We start from the raw sequence: 13,856 nt of genomic DNA on the forward strand, positions 1-13,856 counted from the left end.
AAGTACATAATAATACGTACAGGGGTGGGGGAAAGCAGTTTTACAGTTGTATGTGAAAGTTTATTTTTGTGTTATTATTTATTAACTAGAGGCCTGGTGCACGAATTTATGCCCTGGTGGGGTACAGCCGGTCTGCCCTGATGAGAGGCTGATTGGGGGCGTGGCCGGCCAGGGGGAGGAGCTGCAGTTGTTCCAGTTATTCTGGTGGTTCTGCCATTCGGTCACGAGAATTTTATTACATAGGATTATTGTATTATGTATCTGTATTACAACTGTAAACTTACTTTTGCCCACCCCTGTATAAATGTAATTTGTTTTCATATTTTCTCAATTTAAAAAAAATGATCAGTATTTGACACATTCATCTTTAGGCATAACAGTCTGAAAGAAAACTTAAGAACATTTCCCCAGGCATTTAGTTAAGATCAGTTGACAAACATTTATTATGTATACACTATGTGCCAAGAATTTTTCTAGATTCTGGGAATATCGGAATAAATAACACAGGGTCACTGCCTTGGAAGGGTCTTAATATTATCCAAAAAAGCCAGATGACTTAAAATTAAAATTTTATTTGTGCATAAAACAGCTTATTTTCTGTTACCTACAATATCATCCTTTAAAATATACATTTACATTACATTGAGCAATCTTGTTGCAAGTTTTATAAAATAGAGAATAACACATTTTAAATTAGTTTTCTCCATATTTCCTCTTTATCAAATTTATACTAGAAATGGAAAACCTAGCTATGTCTGTAGAATTCTGATGTTAAAAAGTTAGTCACAACACATGTCCTTATGATGTTAAAAAGTTAGTCACAATACATATTGTTATGAATGTGACTATAATATCCTACTTCCTCAGAGATACTACTGGAAATAAGCTGTGTAGTCTTTGAGATTCCGTCTATCTTTGAATAGCCTTGTAAGTGGAATCCCTACTCTTGTCTCTTTGACCCATCTTCCATACAGTGGCCAGAATGATCTAAAAATGCAAATAATAAGAAGAATTGAGCACTTATTCTGTGCCAGGCACTGTGTTCTTTATATACAAGATAATTCAATCTGCAGATCATGAAACAGGCTCAGATAGTTTAAGTGATCTGCCCAAGGTCATGGAAGACAAAACTAGAATTGGTACCCATGTCCGTCTGGCATTAGAGTTCATGTTCTTGGCTGCATATCCATGTTGCTGGGCTCAGTAACTTCCTAGTATCAATAGTAGCAATTTTCAATATGACTATTCAGTTAGGTCACTGTTAAATAATTGCCAGCAAACAAGGGTAACAAAGTCATTTTAGAGATAGGGAAGAACATATGAAAAGGCACATAGTTGAGAAAGAGTTTAAGGGCTTGTGTAATCGGAGCCTGGAGGCTTATGGGGAAGAGGTAAGGGCTGGAAAGGGAAGCAGAAACCAGATCTTGAAGGGGCTTCCATCAGTATCATTTCTCCATTTATTCTGCAGATAATGAATCAGGCAGCTGAAGCTCTGAGTTTCTGTGCTACTTATTAAGTTTAGCAGGATAGATTACAGCTAAGGTTATAACTACAGCTAAAGTAGGTACCATTTTCCCCCATCACCATGCATTTTCTAATTGGCAGTCACCCCTTGAGTATTTTAACCCTTTGGGGATCATTAGAACCGTTAGGTCTTTTTAGTAGATAGTTCCTTTCATTTGATATGTAGCCTTCTGGCCTGGTGACACTCTGATCACCTCTCAGGCTCAGGCGCTCCAGGCTCACCTGAGGCCATTGGGACAAATGGGATAAGACTACTCACATAAGTTAGATCAATTCAGCACAAAGCCCACTATTAGAAGAAAGGCAACATGTACGAATCGAGGCCTTGCTACGGAGGAATAATGAAAATACAAAGCCCACTAAAACAAGTATTCTTTGAACTCCAACTTACCAAGAAGTCCTTCCTCTTTTATGAGAAAATACATTGTCTTTGTGTTGCTTTCACTCATAAACCTCCTACTTGTTTATTGTATAGAATTATCTATAGTCAATTTAGATGAAGCAGCACAAAAATTTAAAAAACTGATTTGTTGGTGAAAATGTTATGGTAAACCTCTACCTCTACACACTAAATTTGTAAGGAAATTGAACTCACCACTTAAAGTTCTTTTCTCAAATGTCATGTTCTAAGAAACAAAAAACAAACAAATACCACACACACTCAAAACAAACAAACAAAAATTAAAAGAGTCAAAAAAGAAAACTAAATCAAACAAAACTAAGTCAAATGTCATATACTAAGGATATCTGAATTCTCTTCTTCAGGTTCAATTAGCAGAATTTCTAGAAAATTTACAAGAAAAGTCCTTAAGGATTGAAGCCTTTGTTAGTGAGATAGAAACTTTTTTCAACACCATTGAGGTAAGTTCCTATATCCCTTTCACTTTATCTGGTTTGTTCATGGCATCACAGTACATAACTCTGTTCTAAAAGAATCTGAGTTGGGTTTGTGTGTGCATGTGTTGTTTGCCGTTGTTAATTTTTTTCCCCATTGAGTCTTCCATCTGTGTGTAATCAGTGAGACTACTACTTTCTGTCTTAAGGTAAATGATTAGCCCTTAAAAACACATACCCATTTATTGGGCACTTACTGCAATAAGTCAAATGCTTTACATGCTTACTCAATTTAATCCTCATAATAACCATGTGAAATAGGTGTTGTTATTGTTACCCTATTATGGATAAAAAAAAACTTAGAGTTAAGTGTATTACCCAAGGTCATATGTTGAGAGACAAGGTTTCAATTCAGGTCTGAGTTCTTATTTGCTCCATCATCCTGCCTTTCCTTAGGTTAGCTCTGCAGAAATGCTCTAAGTCATTGCCCAATGTCCCATGCCCTCATAAATGAGTGTTTCTCATGGTATCATTGTCTTTGATGAGTTCATGCCCTCCCAGCTGCTGGCCCCTGCTCCCTCTGAAGTGAAGGGCAGGTGCAGTATTGCTCCATCCATATACAAAGTATGCTTAGTGGCCTAAGCATACTGGTCAGTCAGGAGTGGCAAGGGGCCCTGCAGAAGGCTGGTGCATAGTTTTCCTATCACTAGAACAATTCTGTATCCTAGTTTGCTTGTGAAAAGTCTGTTTAACTCCAGTCATAGCTCAATTAATAATGGGTAATTATGTTTTGTCCCCCTCCCCAAAAGTGTCCCGTTTAAACAGTCAATTAAATGATCCCCTTATCACTAGCCATCTCATGAGGACAGCCCGGCATCTGGGTTTGTTCAGGAAGGCAATCACGTTTCTCTTACTGTGGAGGAAGCTTCCTCCTTCCTGGAGAGCGTAAATGAGGGCAGCATCGCATCCAGTCTGCTGGCTGCCCCTTCCTCACACTGATTTTAGTGGAGTGGTGAAAATGGCACAAAACCCTCTCCATTCCCTGAAGGCCATGAATCTTCATTCATTGTGATGCCGTTGTCGTTTTACCATGTGGAAATGCCGATGGGAAAGACTTCCAAGCACATATTTTTCTGTGTGTTTTCAGGAACTAAATCCTTCTTGAGGATGCTCTTACAGTGAATTCTGTTGCAGAGATGACTGTGTCAAAGTGGGGGGGGGGAGGGGTTGGTGGGTTGGAAATTTAGACTGTATAATCCGTGATTCTCTGATCAGAATGCCTGAGGTTAGTTCTTTAAAAGGCTATGTTTCTTAAAAAAAAAAAAAAAAAGACATACACTTCTCATTTCATTCAGGATTTTGTTTTGTTTTAGGAAAATTGTAGTAAAAATGAGAAAAAGCTGGAAGAACAGAATGAGGAGATGATGAAGAAGGTTTTAGCACAGTATGATGAGAAGGCCCAGAGCTTTGAGGAAGTGAAGAAAAAGAAGATGGAGTTCCTGCATGACCAGATGGTCCACTTTCTGCAGAGCATGGATGCTGCCAAGGACACCCTGGAGACCATTGTGAGAGAAGCAGAGGAGCTCGATGAGACCGTTTTCCTGACTGTAAGCACCGATCAAAACAGGCCCAAACACCTCACACCCGCTCTGCCCCCAAGTCTACTTTCAAAATTGTAATTTCCAGTATTCCCTAAGATCATTTATATACTGTGTGGGGGTTTTCTTTTATATAGTTGTGACAATTATAAAAATTATTGGGGCATGCCTGATGCCTACGGGAAAGGCCCAGCAAATCCTTAGCACCCAGGTCCAGCTGCAGGATACATGGAAGTGAGGCCTCATCTGTTCTGTCGTAACTTCTAAGAGGGAGGAAGAAAAGCAGCCTGTGAATCTTATTCGTGCCATGCTCCCTTTGGAGGCCTGGCATCCTCTCCACTCCCACTCCCTCCTCTGAAGTGACCTCTCACAGGGACCATTCCCTCTGAGCCTCGCCAAGTGGCTGAGAGTAACATTTGGTTCACTCTCAGAATGCAAAGGGATGATATCATGTGATACCTCTCTCAGGTAACACAGGGATGCTTTTATAAGGGTATTCCTATGGACCAGATTCCTTAACTTAAGTACCTTGCGGACCAAAATTCCCAAATGGCACCACCGAGGCAGCTCTTTGCTCTCCTAATGCCCTAGAATAGGGGTGTCGAACTCAATCAGAGAAGGGGCCAAAATCTAAAATCCAGCCTAAATCGCGGGCCGAATGGTTTACTGAACAGTCATAAACTGTCATTGTGATGGAAACGCAGCGGAGTGCAGTGATGACAGCGCGGTGGGGGCCACATTGCAAGGCCTGGCGGGACGGATTTGGCCCGCGGGCCTTGTGTTTGACACATGTGCCCTAGAACATCCAGTAGGATACTGGCTCTCCATGGAGCCAGGGTTAACCAGGAATAATGGAGATATTTTCCTTGAGGGAAGAAATCCCCAACCTAATTATCAAACCAAAGGAAAGCAGCATCTGATGGTGAGTGGAAAGCCTCCCTTTCAAAGCTCTCTGGTCCTCTCATAAGGTTTGGAAATAGAGCAAGGCAAAATGGTTCCATGTTAGGCTTCTCATTTGCCTCTGGGGATACCCCCAGCCAGGGCACTTTAACTGAGGTGGACATGACATCCTCAAACACAATGAAAACCATTCAGGTGCTTCCTCTTTAATTAAGGCAATAATAAAATTAGGCACCTCTTGCAAAGTACAATATTAAGTGCTTTGTGTTCCCTAAGAACCTTAGTTTTGTTTGATAAGAATATTTTCTTTTCTGTCTAGAAGAACAAGTTGTAAATAAGAAAGCATTGGGTTTTTTTGGTTTGTTTGTTTTGTTTTTTCCCCCCCTGCTTATAAAAGCAACATATCTATTTTAGAAAATTTGGAAAAGACAGAAAAACACAGAGAAGATAACACCTAGGGATAACTACTGATTACATTTTTTGTATATATGCCACACTGAAGAAATTTAAGTTATTTTTTTACTTCAGAGAATTCTTTTTTGGAAGCCATTTGTTAATGAAGAGAGAAGCAAAGCCTAAGCAACTCATGCTGGCCTTGCTGCTGATAGTGGAGAGTTAGAGCAGGACTGAGAACTGAAGCCCCCTCCACCCCTGACCTGCCCTCCACCCTCCTCATCCCTTCTGAGCACTAATTTCCTGCTGCCCAGCTGAAGCCACCCAATGGGAAGGTGAGAAGTGATGATTTTAGAACATGCATAACCTTTATTCTCTAGGTTTTCGTTGTTAATCTCTCTCTCTCTCTCCCTCCCTCCCTCTCTCTCTCTCTCTCCCTCCTTCCCTCCCTCCCTCCCTCCCTTCCTCCCTCCCTCTCTCCTTCCCTCCGCCCTTCCTCTCATTCCTTCCCAAGTCATTTGAGGAAATCAATGAAAGGTATATAAAACATGGCACAAAGTAGTGGCATCCGAGAATAGCATGACTATGCTTTATTTTTAATGTTTTGATGCTTTATAGAAAATGAGCTGCCAATTAAAAAATACATACTTTTAGTAAGCTATTGCATTTTCACTTTTAGATGCAGTGCTTTTAAAAGCTAAATGACCGAGTTGAAAGAAAATTGCATGTGCTTTAGTTAAATAACAATTATCATAGGATAGGTTTTTAACTTGAGATGTAGTTTGTCTTTCCAACCATCTTTCCTGTCACTGCACACAGAACATTTTGTAGATCCTTAGACTTATTAGTTAAATATGAGTGCTTGAAAGAATCACTCATATCTGCCTTGAATAATTTTACGACTTAATGTAATTTTAATGGAACTTCTTTCATGTTGTCTTCAAAAGATAGGCATGCATTTATCTTCTCTTCATGCTCAGCCAACCTAAATGAATACTCCTCTTTTGATTTTTGTTTTTAGCACTCAGTCTAAGGGAAATTCTTTATTCTTTTAAAAGTCAAAGCATTAACATGAAATTAGGAAATGTTGTCTCTAAAAACATCAGATCTGTGTTTATCTTCTGGAGCCTCTGATAGTGATGTGCCGATACTGATCTGACACATTTTCCCTTTGTTCCACAGCAAGACCTGAGCTCTCTCCTGGTTGAGCTGAATGCTTTTATCTTTTTTACCCTTTTCATGTAAATTTCTAATCTTGTAAATATTATCTTCAGTTTACTTCAATACCAGATCGTGAACTATCATAAAGTAAAATCAGAAATTTATATTTGTGATATATTAAAATATGGAAAAAATGGGATAGAAACTTGATTTTTTTTTTTAGATAATAAAAATAGTACAGGTGAACTTGTTTACTTTTGAACAGAATATTGTCAATACATTTTAAGAAAATAATTTGTATAATAATATTAGCATTAATCAGTGAGGGTTTTATTTCAATGGCTCTGTTACAAATAGAATAACCCAGGGAGCTTTAAAAATGCTGATGCCTGGCCCTGTCCTGTTTGGCTCAGTAGATAGAGCAGCAGCCTGAAGGCTTGGGTTTGATTCCAGTCAAGGGCGCATGCTCAGGGACTCGATTCCCAATAGGAGGGCATACAGGAGGCAGACAATCAATGATTCTCTCTCATCATTGATGTTTCTAACTCTCTCCCTCTCCCTTCCTCTCTGAAAACAATAAAAATATATTAAAAATAAAAATGCTTATGCCTGAATCTTAGCTCCTGAGGTTCTGGTTTAATTGGTCTGAGCTATAGCCTGGGCATTTTTATTTTATTATTTTTAAAAAATATATATTTCATTGATTTTTTTCAGAGAGGAAGAGAGAGGGACAGAGAGTTAAAAACATCGATGAGAGAGAATCATTGATGAGCTGCCTCTTGCACACCCTCTACTGGAGATGTGCCCGCAACCAAGGTACATGCCCTTGGCCAGTATCAAACCTGGGACCTTTCAGTTCGCAGGCCAGGGCTCTATCCACTGAGCCAAACCAGTTTTGGCTAGCCTGGGCATTTTTAAAGCTTCCTGGGTGATGTTAATGCTCAGCGGGGCTGAGAACCTCTGGGTTATAACAGTCTGTCCTCTGGCTCCGTGATTTTTCTCCAACTGGCAGTTTGCTAAACCAGAGCTCCAGAGCCCCACCCCAGAGCCACTGCATGAGAGTCCAGGATAGGTCCTGGTGTCTGCCGGATTACCATTTTTCCCCAGGCAAGTCTAGGAAATGATACTCAGGCTTTGTTCCCAGTTCCCTTTGTTTTAAAAAATGCACACATTTCTCCTGCATACTACTGATATTTATTTTTATCCAAAAAGTATATGGGTTTACAGTGCCATTCCTTGTACACTGGACAATGTCAATACATATTTGTTTATTTATATTTCATCCACTCATGTCAGGCATTGATTGGAAGGAAAGGTTGGTGAATGAAAATTTACAAATGCTTTTACTTTAAAAAATACTATTGTACATTTTTAATTTTATAAACATTAGAATATTAACTTGCTAATCTGAATTAACATGCATTTAATTCTAAATTCTATTTCTTTGGTCTTGTGCTTGAGCTTGCTCATCTGTGTGTATTTTAATTAATCTTGATTTCATTGTTCAATGGGTAGTGCATTAACCTTTACAAAAACTGCATGTCACCTAAAGGAAGTTCCACTTGGGATAACCATTATTTTTCTGTAAAGGTAAAGCAAAAACTGGGATTTGGTAAAGAACTATAAGCAAAGAAGACCCTGTTAAACATGCATGTGTGTGTGGACACATGTGATAAGACTGATTGTGTCACTAAGAAGCCTTTTATGTCCACAAGACATCTATTTCAAGGTCTCAGGGTTACCAATATTGCTCTCCATGAGAGGTGCTAATTACCTAGTTGGTGTTTTTTACCTTACATCCTTTTCTCTCTTTGTGTTATATCTCTAAAGGCAGTGCTCATAGACTAACCAACTTTTCTCAACACTGAAAGTGCTTAAATTAAGGAATGCTGTCAAGCATAATTAGATTCAAAATTTGCATATTATGAAAAACACATTTGCTTAGAAAATGCAGTCCTATTGAGAGGATGCATTCATTTTCTCTGTTCTGCTCTTTTGTGTTATAATAATGAGAAAGAGAGTCACTGCTCATGAAAAGATGTTCACTTGTCCTTTCATATAGAGATGTTAAAATTGGACAGGTGTCTACAACCGGAGTTTATGTGTTACAAAAAGCTCTCCATTTAGTCAGTCGCACGTGTTGAGTGGCCTTAGTATATGTACTAGTCACCATTGTCTGTTAATCCAATCATTCCTCCCTCTGTATCCCCTAGGCCTTAATTTAAGCTTGTGATGTTTCCCTGGCCTGGAGCACTATGGGATCCTCTCAACCGGCCTCACTACCTCCCTAGTCTACTTGCTCTTGTTCTGCCTCAGTCTCTGCCAGGCCATGCTTCTAATCTTCCCCTTTGTGAACACTTCTTCAAGTCTCCCTGCCTTCAAAGAGACAATGGAATCTCTTGGTGGATCCGAAAGGCTCTTCACAGTTAAACCACAAGTTCCTTTTCTGTTTCAACTCTGTTTCCATTTTCTAATTCCCAGCATAGCCCAGGACCACCTCTGGCTCTTGAATGAGCCAAACTCTCCCAACTCCATGCCTTTATGATCCAAGCTATTCTGTCCGCAACCTCCTTACTCTTGGTCCAAAAATCACCTCCTCTTTGAAGCCCTTATGGGAACCATCTCCCCTAAATCAAATGATAGTGAATTTTATTATTCCTAACATTAGTAAACACAATAGTCATCTTTAAATATTTCAGTTATATTTAATTATAATCTTTCCCCCTCACATTGATTTTAAAAATTTGTCAGAATTGAGATCCTGATATTCTCACCCAAAGAAAACTTTACCCTCTTATATATACAAAGCATATTTATTAAATGCCTACTGTATGCCAGGTTACCCATTACACTGCAGTAGGGAACAAGACAGAGTTCTTTTGTGCCTGTAGGTTACATTCTGGTGAAGTAGACAGACAAAAACCAATAGGTCATGACAAGTTGGAGGAAGTAAAACCCAGCAGATAAGGGGTCGGGGGCATAGGCACCACGGTGTTCAGTGGACTCAGGGCTGGCCTCTCAGAGGAGCTAATATTGGAATAGAGATCTAAATTAAGTGAGAAAGGAACCATACAAGCAGGTGGGAGAAGAAGGTCCCCACAGCAAGTTCAAGGTTTGAGGCTCTGTGCTACCCAAATCAAAAAGTCCATGATGCAGAAGCCAGTGGAGTTCCTCAAAGCTGCTTAATTGCTGGAAGATAATCCTAGTCCTCTCAGGGGGGTGCCCAGAGGAGAGCTTCTAACCAAAGTTGAGGCTCCTCAAGCTAAAGATAAATGTTTGCAACCTCTTTTCCCCTCTGCAGAATCAAAAAAAAATTTTTAAAGCCCAGATTTCACCTAGATACAAATGCTAAAAGTTATTTGTTGGCATCTCTCCTTACAGGTCTTGAATTTATAAAAGCTATTCATTTATATACTGTGCTATATTCAGCCTTTTAAGAATGAATAGACTTTATCCTCCTTCAGTGCTGAATCCCCACTACCCAGGACATTGCCAGGCACATAGTGGGTGAACATATTTTTTGAAAGACTAAATGATAATGATGGTTGAGAACAGCAAAGACATCATCTACAGTGTGTGAATTTCCAGATGGGCTCTGAATCTTTATATTATTAGGAAATAAATAAAAGTGACCATTAAAATATAGCGATTTTTAGAAGTTATTTTATAGATGCAAAGTAAAAAAAAAAAAAAAAAAAAAAAAGTATAATTTAATGGAATCTACTTAGATTTGAGGATATAGGAATGGAATGTCTAACATTAGCAGTTACATCAAAAATCTTAAGAATAAATGTATTTCTAGAGTTTGAAACAGTTTAGATCCTCTTTGGATACAGTGCCTCACAAAAACTACCACTACCACCACCCAAGTTCTCTCTGAACCATTGCTTTACTTTCATTCTGTATGCTAATAATTTTTGGACTTCTATTTCCCCTAAATAGGCTGCTTTCTGCCATGGAGAGTACTGCTTCGTTAGAGAAAATGCCTGCTGCGTTTTCACTTTTTGAGCATTATGATGACAGCTCGGCGAAAAGTGACCAGATGTTAAAACAAGTGGCTGGTAGGCATTTTAATATCTTAAAGAGCTTGATGAGATTTGGTGGTTTTTCCTTGTTTGTTTTTTTGAATGTAAGGATATATAACTGGAAACAGGACAATCTTCTTTGTAGACATTTAAAGCCAGATTCCGAAATAAAGCAGGAGACCAGCACACCATTCCTGTGATAAACTGCATTTCCATTTGAAGCCTCATGACTGCGCTGGGATATTGAGGAGGTGGGAGGAGGTAGCAATGAAACCAAAGGTCTCCTTGTTATTTTCCTTTGTCCAGTAGGATTTCTCTCCCTCTCTTCCAGAGATTATTTGCTTCACACCAGCAGCCAGCTAGAGAAGGAAAAGTAAATCAAATAATTTCATGTGTATTGAACAGATTTTTCCTTATGAGTGGTTTTCCCTTCTTCAATTGAGTTCTTTTTCCTTTTTTAAAACTAAACAGATTATCTTAGAAGAACTAACAGCTCAGCATCATGCTCTGTAGCCAGGAGCCTCCCACTCAGCTGTCAGAGGCATCTTGCCGGCTCTTCAAAATATTGTTTAATGTGCTATTTTAACAAACAAGACAATTTAAATTTCTCAAAGCTGCCGGTTTCAGCCAAGTTACCAAGTTTCACTTACTGTACAATGTACTCAGATGTCCTCCTTAAGAGATGTGTTACTCTCTCAAAACCACCTTAAAGACAGCTGCTGTTTTTCAATTGACAAGTAACTTTCATTTCTGTAGGAAGAGGGTTTGTTTAGTAACTGGGGAAAGGCTACTGTGTCTTTAAAAAGACCAAAATTCCTACCCATCCTATGTAAAATGAAAAATGCAGGCATTTATGGATTTTCTACAGAAATGTCTCAAAACAAAAGGATGTTTTCTTAGAATGTCTTTAAGAGGCATTTAAACAAATCAGTGATTGCCAACTAAGAAATTCTGATTTACAGAGTAGATCTTTTGCTTTTAAGGGATTCTTTTTTTTTTTTTTTTAATACCCAGTAGGGAATGAGAAGACATTTTATATATTTTAGAAGCCACAGGGTTAGATTATCATTCTGAAATAGTGCCTGTGGCAGTCCCAGTAATTCCAAGCTGTTTTGGGGAAATTGATCTCTGAGAAATAAAAGCTGTGGGTTGTACTTCACAGAATCGGAGCCCAAGGTGTTGACTTGTCGCTAAATAGTTTTTGTTCATATTGTGACCAATGACACCCCTCGGATCTAGAGTCCTCGCCTGGTACCCGCAAAGTTAATCAGATCGCTCCCTAAACAGATTTAATGAGGAAAGGATATGAATTTCTCACTAATGTTTATTCCACGCTTACATGATGCCTGGCGCTGTGGAGGCTGTTAAGTATAGTGATCATCTAATCTCACAACCCCAGGAGGTGGGCTTTATTGTTATTCCCATTTGACAGGTAAGGACATAAAAGGAGCAGAAAAGTGTCTCTCATATTGCTCTAGATACACAGCTATTTGGGGGCTTGTAGTGGAGGAGTTCAGTTCAGAGCTTGCTCCTGAACCACTGCTCTTCACCGAAGAGGCAGAGAGCATTGCTCTGAAAGGAGCGGTCACCATAGGTTAGTGACAAGGCTTCCTTGACTCTGGCTCCTGGGGCCTTTTTTTTTTCTTTCCCCTTAATTGTGGTAAAATACGCATGATGTAAAACTTAGCGAAATATATAGTTCAATGGTATCAAGTTCACTCACATTGTTGTACAACCATCACCACCTTCCATCTCCAGAATTCTTTCATCTTACAGAACTGACATTCTCTACCTGTTAAATAACTCCCCACCTCCACCCCAGCAACCACCATTCTACTTCCTGTTTTTATGAATTTAATTACTCTAGGTATAAGTAGAATCATACACTACTTGTTTTTGTGTGACTAGCTTATCTCACTTAGCATACCGTAAAGGTTTATCCACATTGTAGCCTGTGTCAAAATTTCCTTCCCTTTTAAGGGCTGAAGAATATTCCATTGTAGGTTTATACTACATTTTGATTATCCATTCACTCATGGATGTACACTTTTGGCTACTGTGAATAATATTGCTCTCCTGGCTTGAGTGGGAATCTGGATCTGGGCACAGATCCTGAAGTCCCAAATTGATCTACTGCTCAGCTCCCTTAGTGTGACAGATCTCTACAGGACACTGTAAATCCTATAAAAGTTAGTTACTATGGAAGTGTAAACAGAGTAGCTGACATATAAAATTCAGGTCTCTGATGCTTGTCTATCACAGGAATTTTAAATCTAATAATTATTATTCAATTATATCTATGAAATATTCCTATTTCCTTTCCTTTTAGAGTATTTTGAAAAGTAAGAGTATTTCCTATTTTTGAAAAAAAATGTTCTAACTTTAATGATTTTGGAAGAAGGAGCACATTAAGTACAAAATTATTTCTAATCTACATGTTTTGCTTAATTCCCTACAACTGCTTCTTCCTTAAAATTTGGTGATGGTGTGTGTGTTACCATTTTAAAAAAGCAGATATTGCTCAATGTATAAAATTTATTAAAAAACAACAACAACAATAAAAACACAGGAGCATTTTCATTGTTCATGCCTCAAGGAGTTCAACACTGTTTCAGAGACGACTGACAATAGTTGAAGCATTCTGCTTGGCTCTTCAGTAAACCTGGTAACATGAAAATTTACTGCACTGCATTTGTCCAGATGGACTCCTTTAGAATGTGACACTGGTTTCCTGCTGGGAAGACAAACAGTGAAGTCAAAGGGAGCATAAGGCTCTCAGTCCTTGGGGAAGTGCCATGACAGGCAAGCTTCCTGTCATGAAGCCAGCTCAGCATGCCTGACCTCTGAGTCCCTCTCGGTTCACAGGTGGTCGATGGAGTCCTACTTCACCCTCATCATAAGAGGCTTCTTGCCTTCTCCCCTCCATTTTCTGTGTTCCTGCCAAAGCCATTTACCTCCTGAATGCTAGCACTGTTTATGTGTCAGGCACTTTGCTAAGCACTTACTATATACTATGTTGCTTCTTACAACAACCCTGAGACTAAATGGTATTATTATTGTTGTTGTTGTTTCCCAACTTAAATATGGGGAGAAGGAGGCTAAAAAAAACTCAGCTAATAAGATGGAGATCTGTCATTTTACCTTAGGTAAGCCTCTCTCCTCCAAAGCCCATGAACGTGACCACTCCCTTATCCTGCTTCTTATTTTTCATACCTGTGTATATCTTCGGCAGTTTATCTCTTTCTTGAGTCTTTTCAATCTGTCTCTTTTTGTTCCATCCTGTAGACCCATTTGTTTTTCCTCATTTTTAACTCCTTGTTGAACTAATCTTGTTTTCTTTTCATTTCATTACTCTTAAAGAAGTAACCTCATAAAATTTGACTCACACTGTTTTAGTAAGATTATCTCTTAGGAAATTGTT

At 38.9% G+C, this 13,856-nt stretch overlaps 1 protein-coding gene across 4 annotated transcripts in view; it reads left to right on the forward strand.

Annotated features, from left to right (window-relative positions):
* Positions 1-13,856, forward strand: part of CMYA5 (cardiomyopathy associated 5) — an 83,815-nt gene that overhangs the window by 36,940 nt on the left and 33,019 nt on the right. For 3 of the 4 annotated variants that reach the window (XM_036409257.2, XM_036409259.2, XM_036409258.2), the window contains 4 exons: positions 2,290-2,385; positions 3,732-3,965; positions 5,764-5,786; positions 10,353-10,471. In XM_036409257.2, the coding sequence (XP_036265150.1) occupies positions 2,290-2,385; positions 3,732-3,965; positions 5,764-5,786; positions 10,353-10,471 (472 nt within the window). The remainder of the gene's footprint in view (positions 1-2,289; positions 2,386-3,731; positions 3,966-5,763; positions 5,787-10,352; positions 10,472-13,856) is intronic. The other variant, XR_006739763.1, reaches the window with a different exon arrangement.

Source organism: Pipistrellus kuhlii, unplaced genomic scaffold, assembly GCF_014108245.1.
Source record: "Pipistrellus kuhlii isolate mPipKuh1 unplaced genomic scaffold, mPipKuh1.p scaffold_m20_p_4, whole genome shotgun sequence".
NCBI lineage: Eukaryota > Metazoa > Chordata > Mammalia > Chiroptera > Vespertilionidae > Pipistrellus > Pipistrellus kuhlii.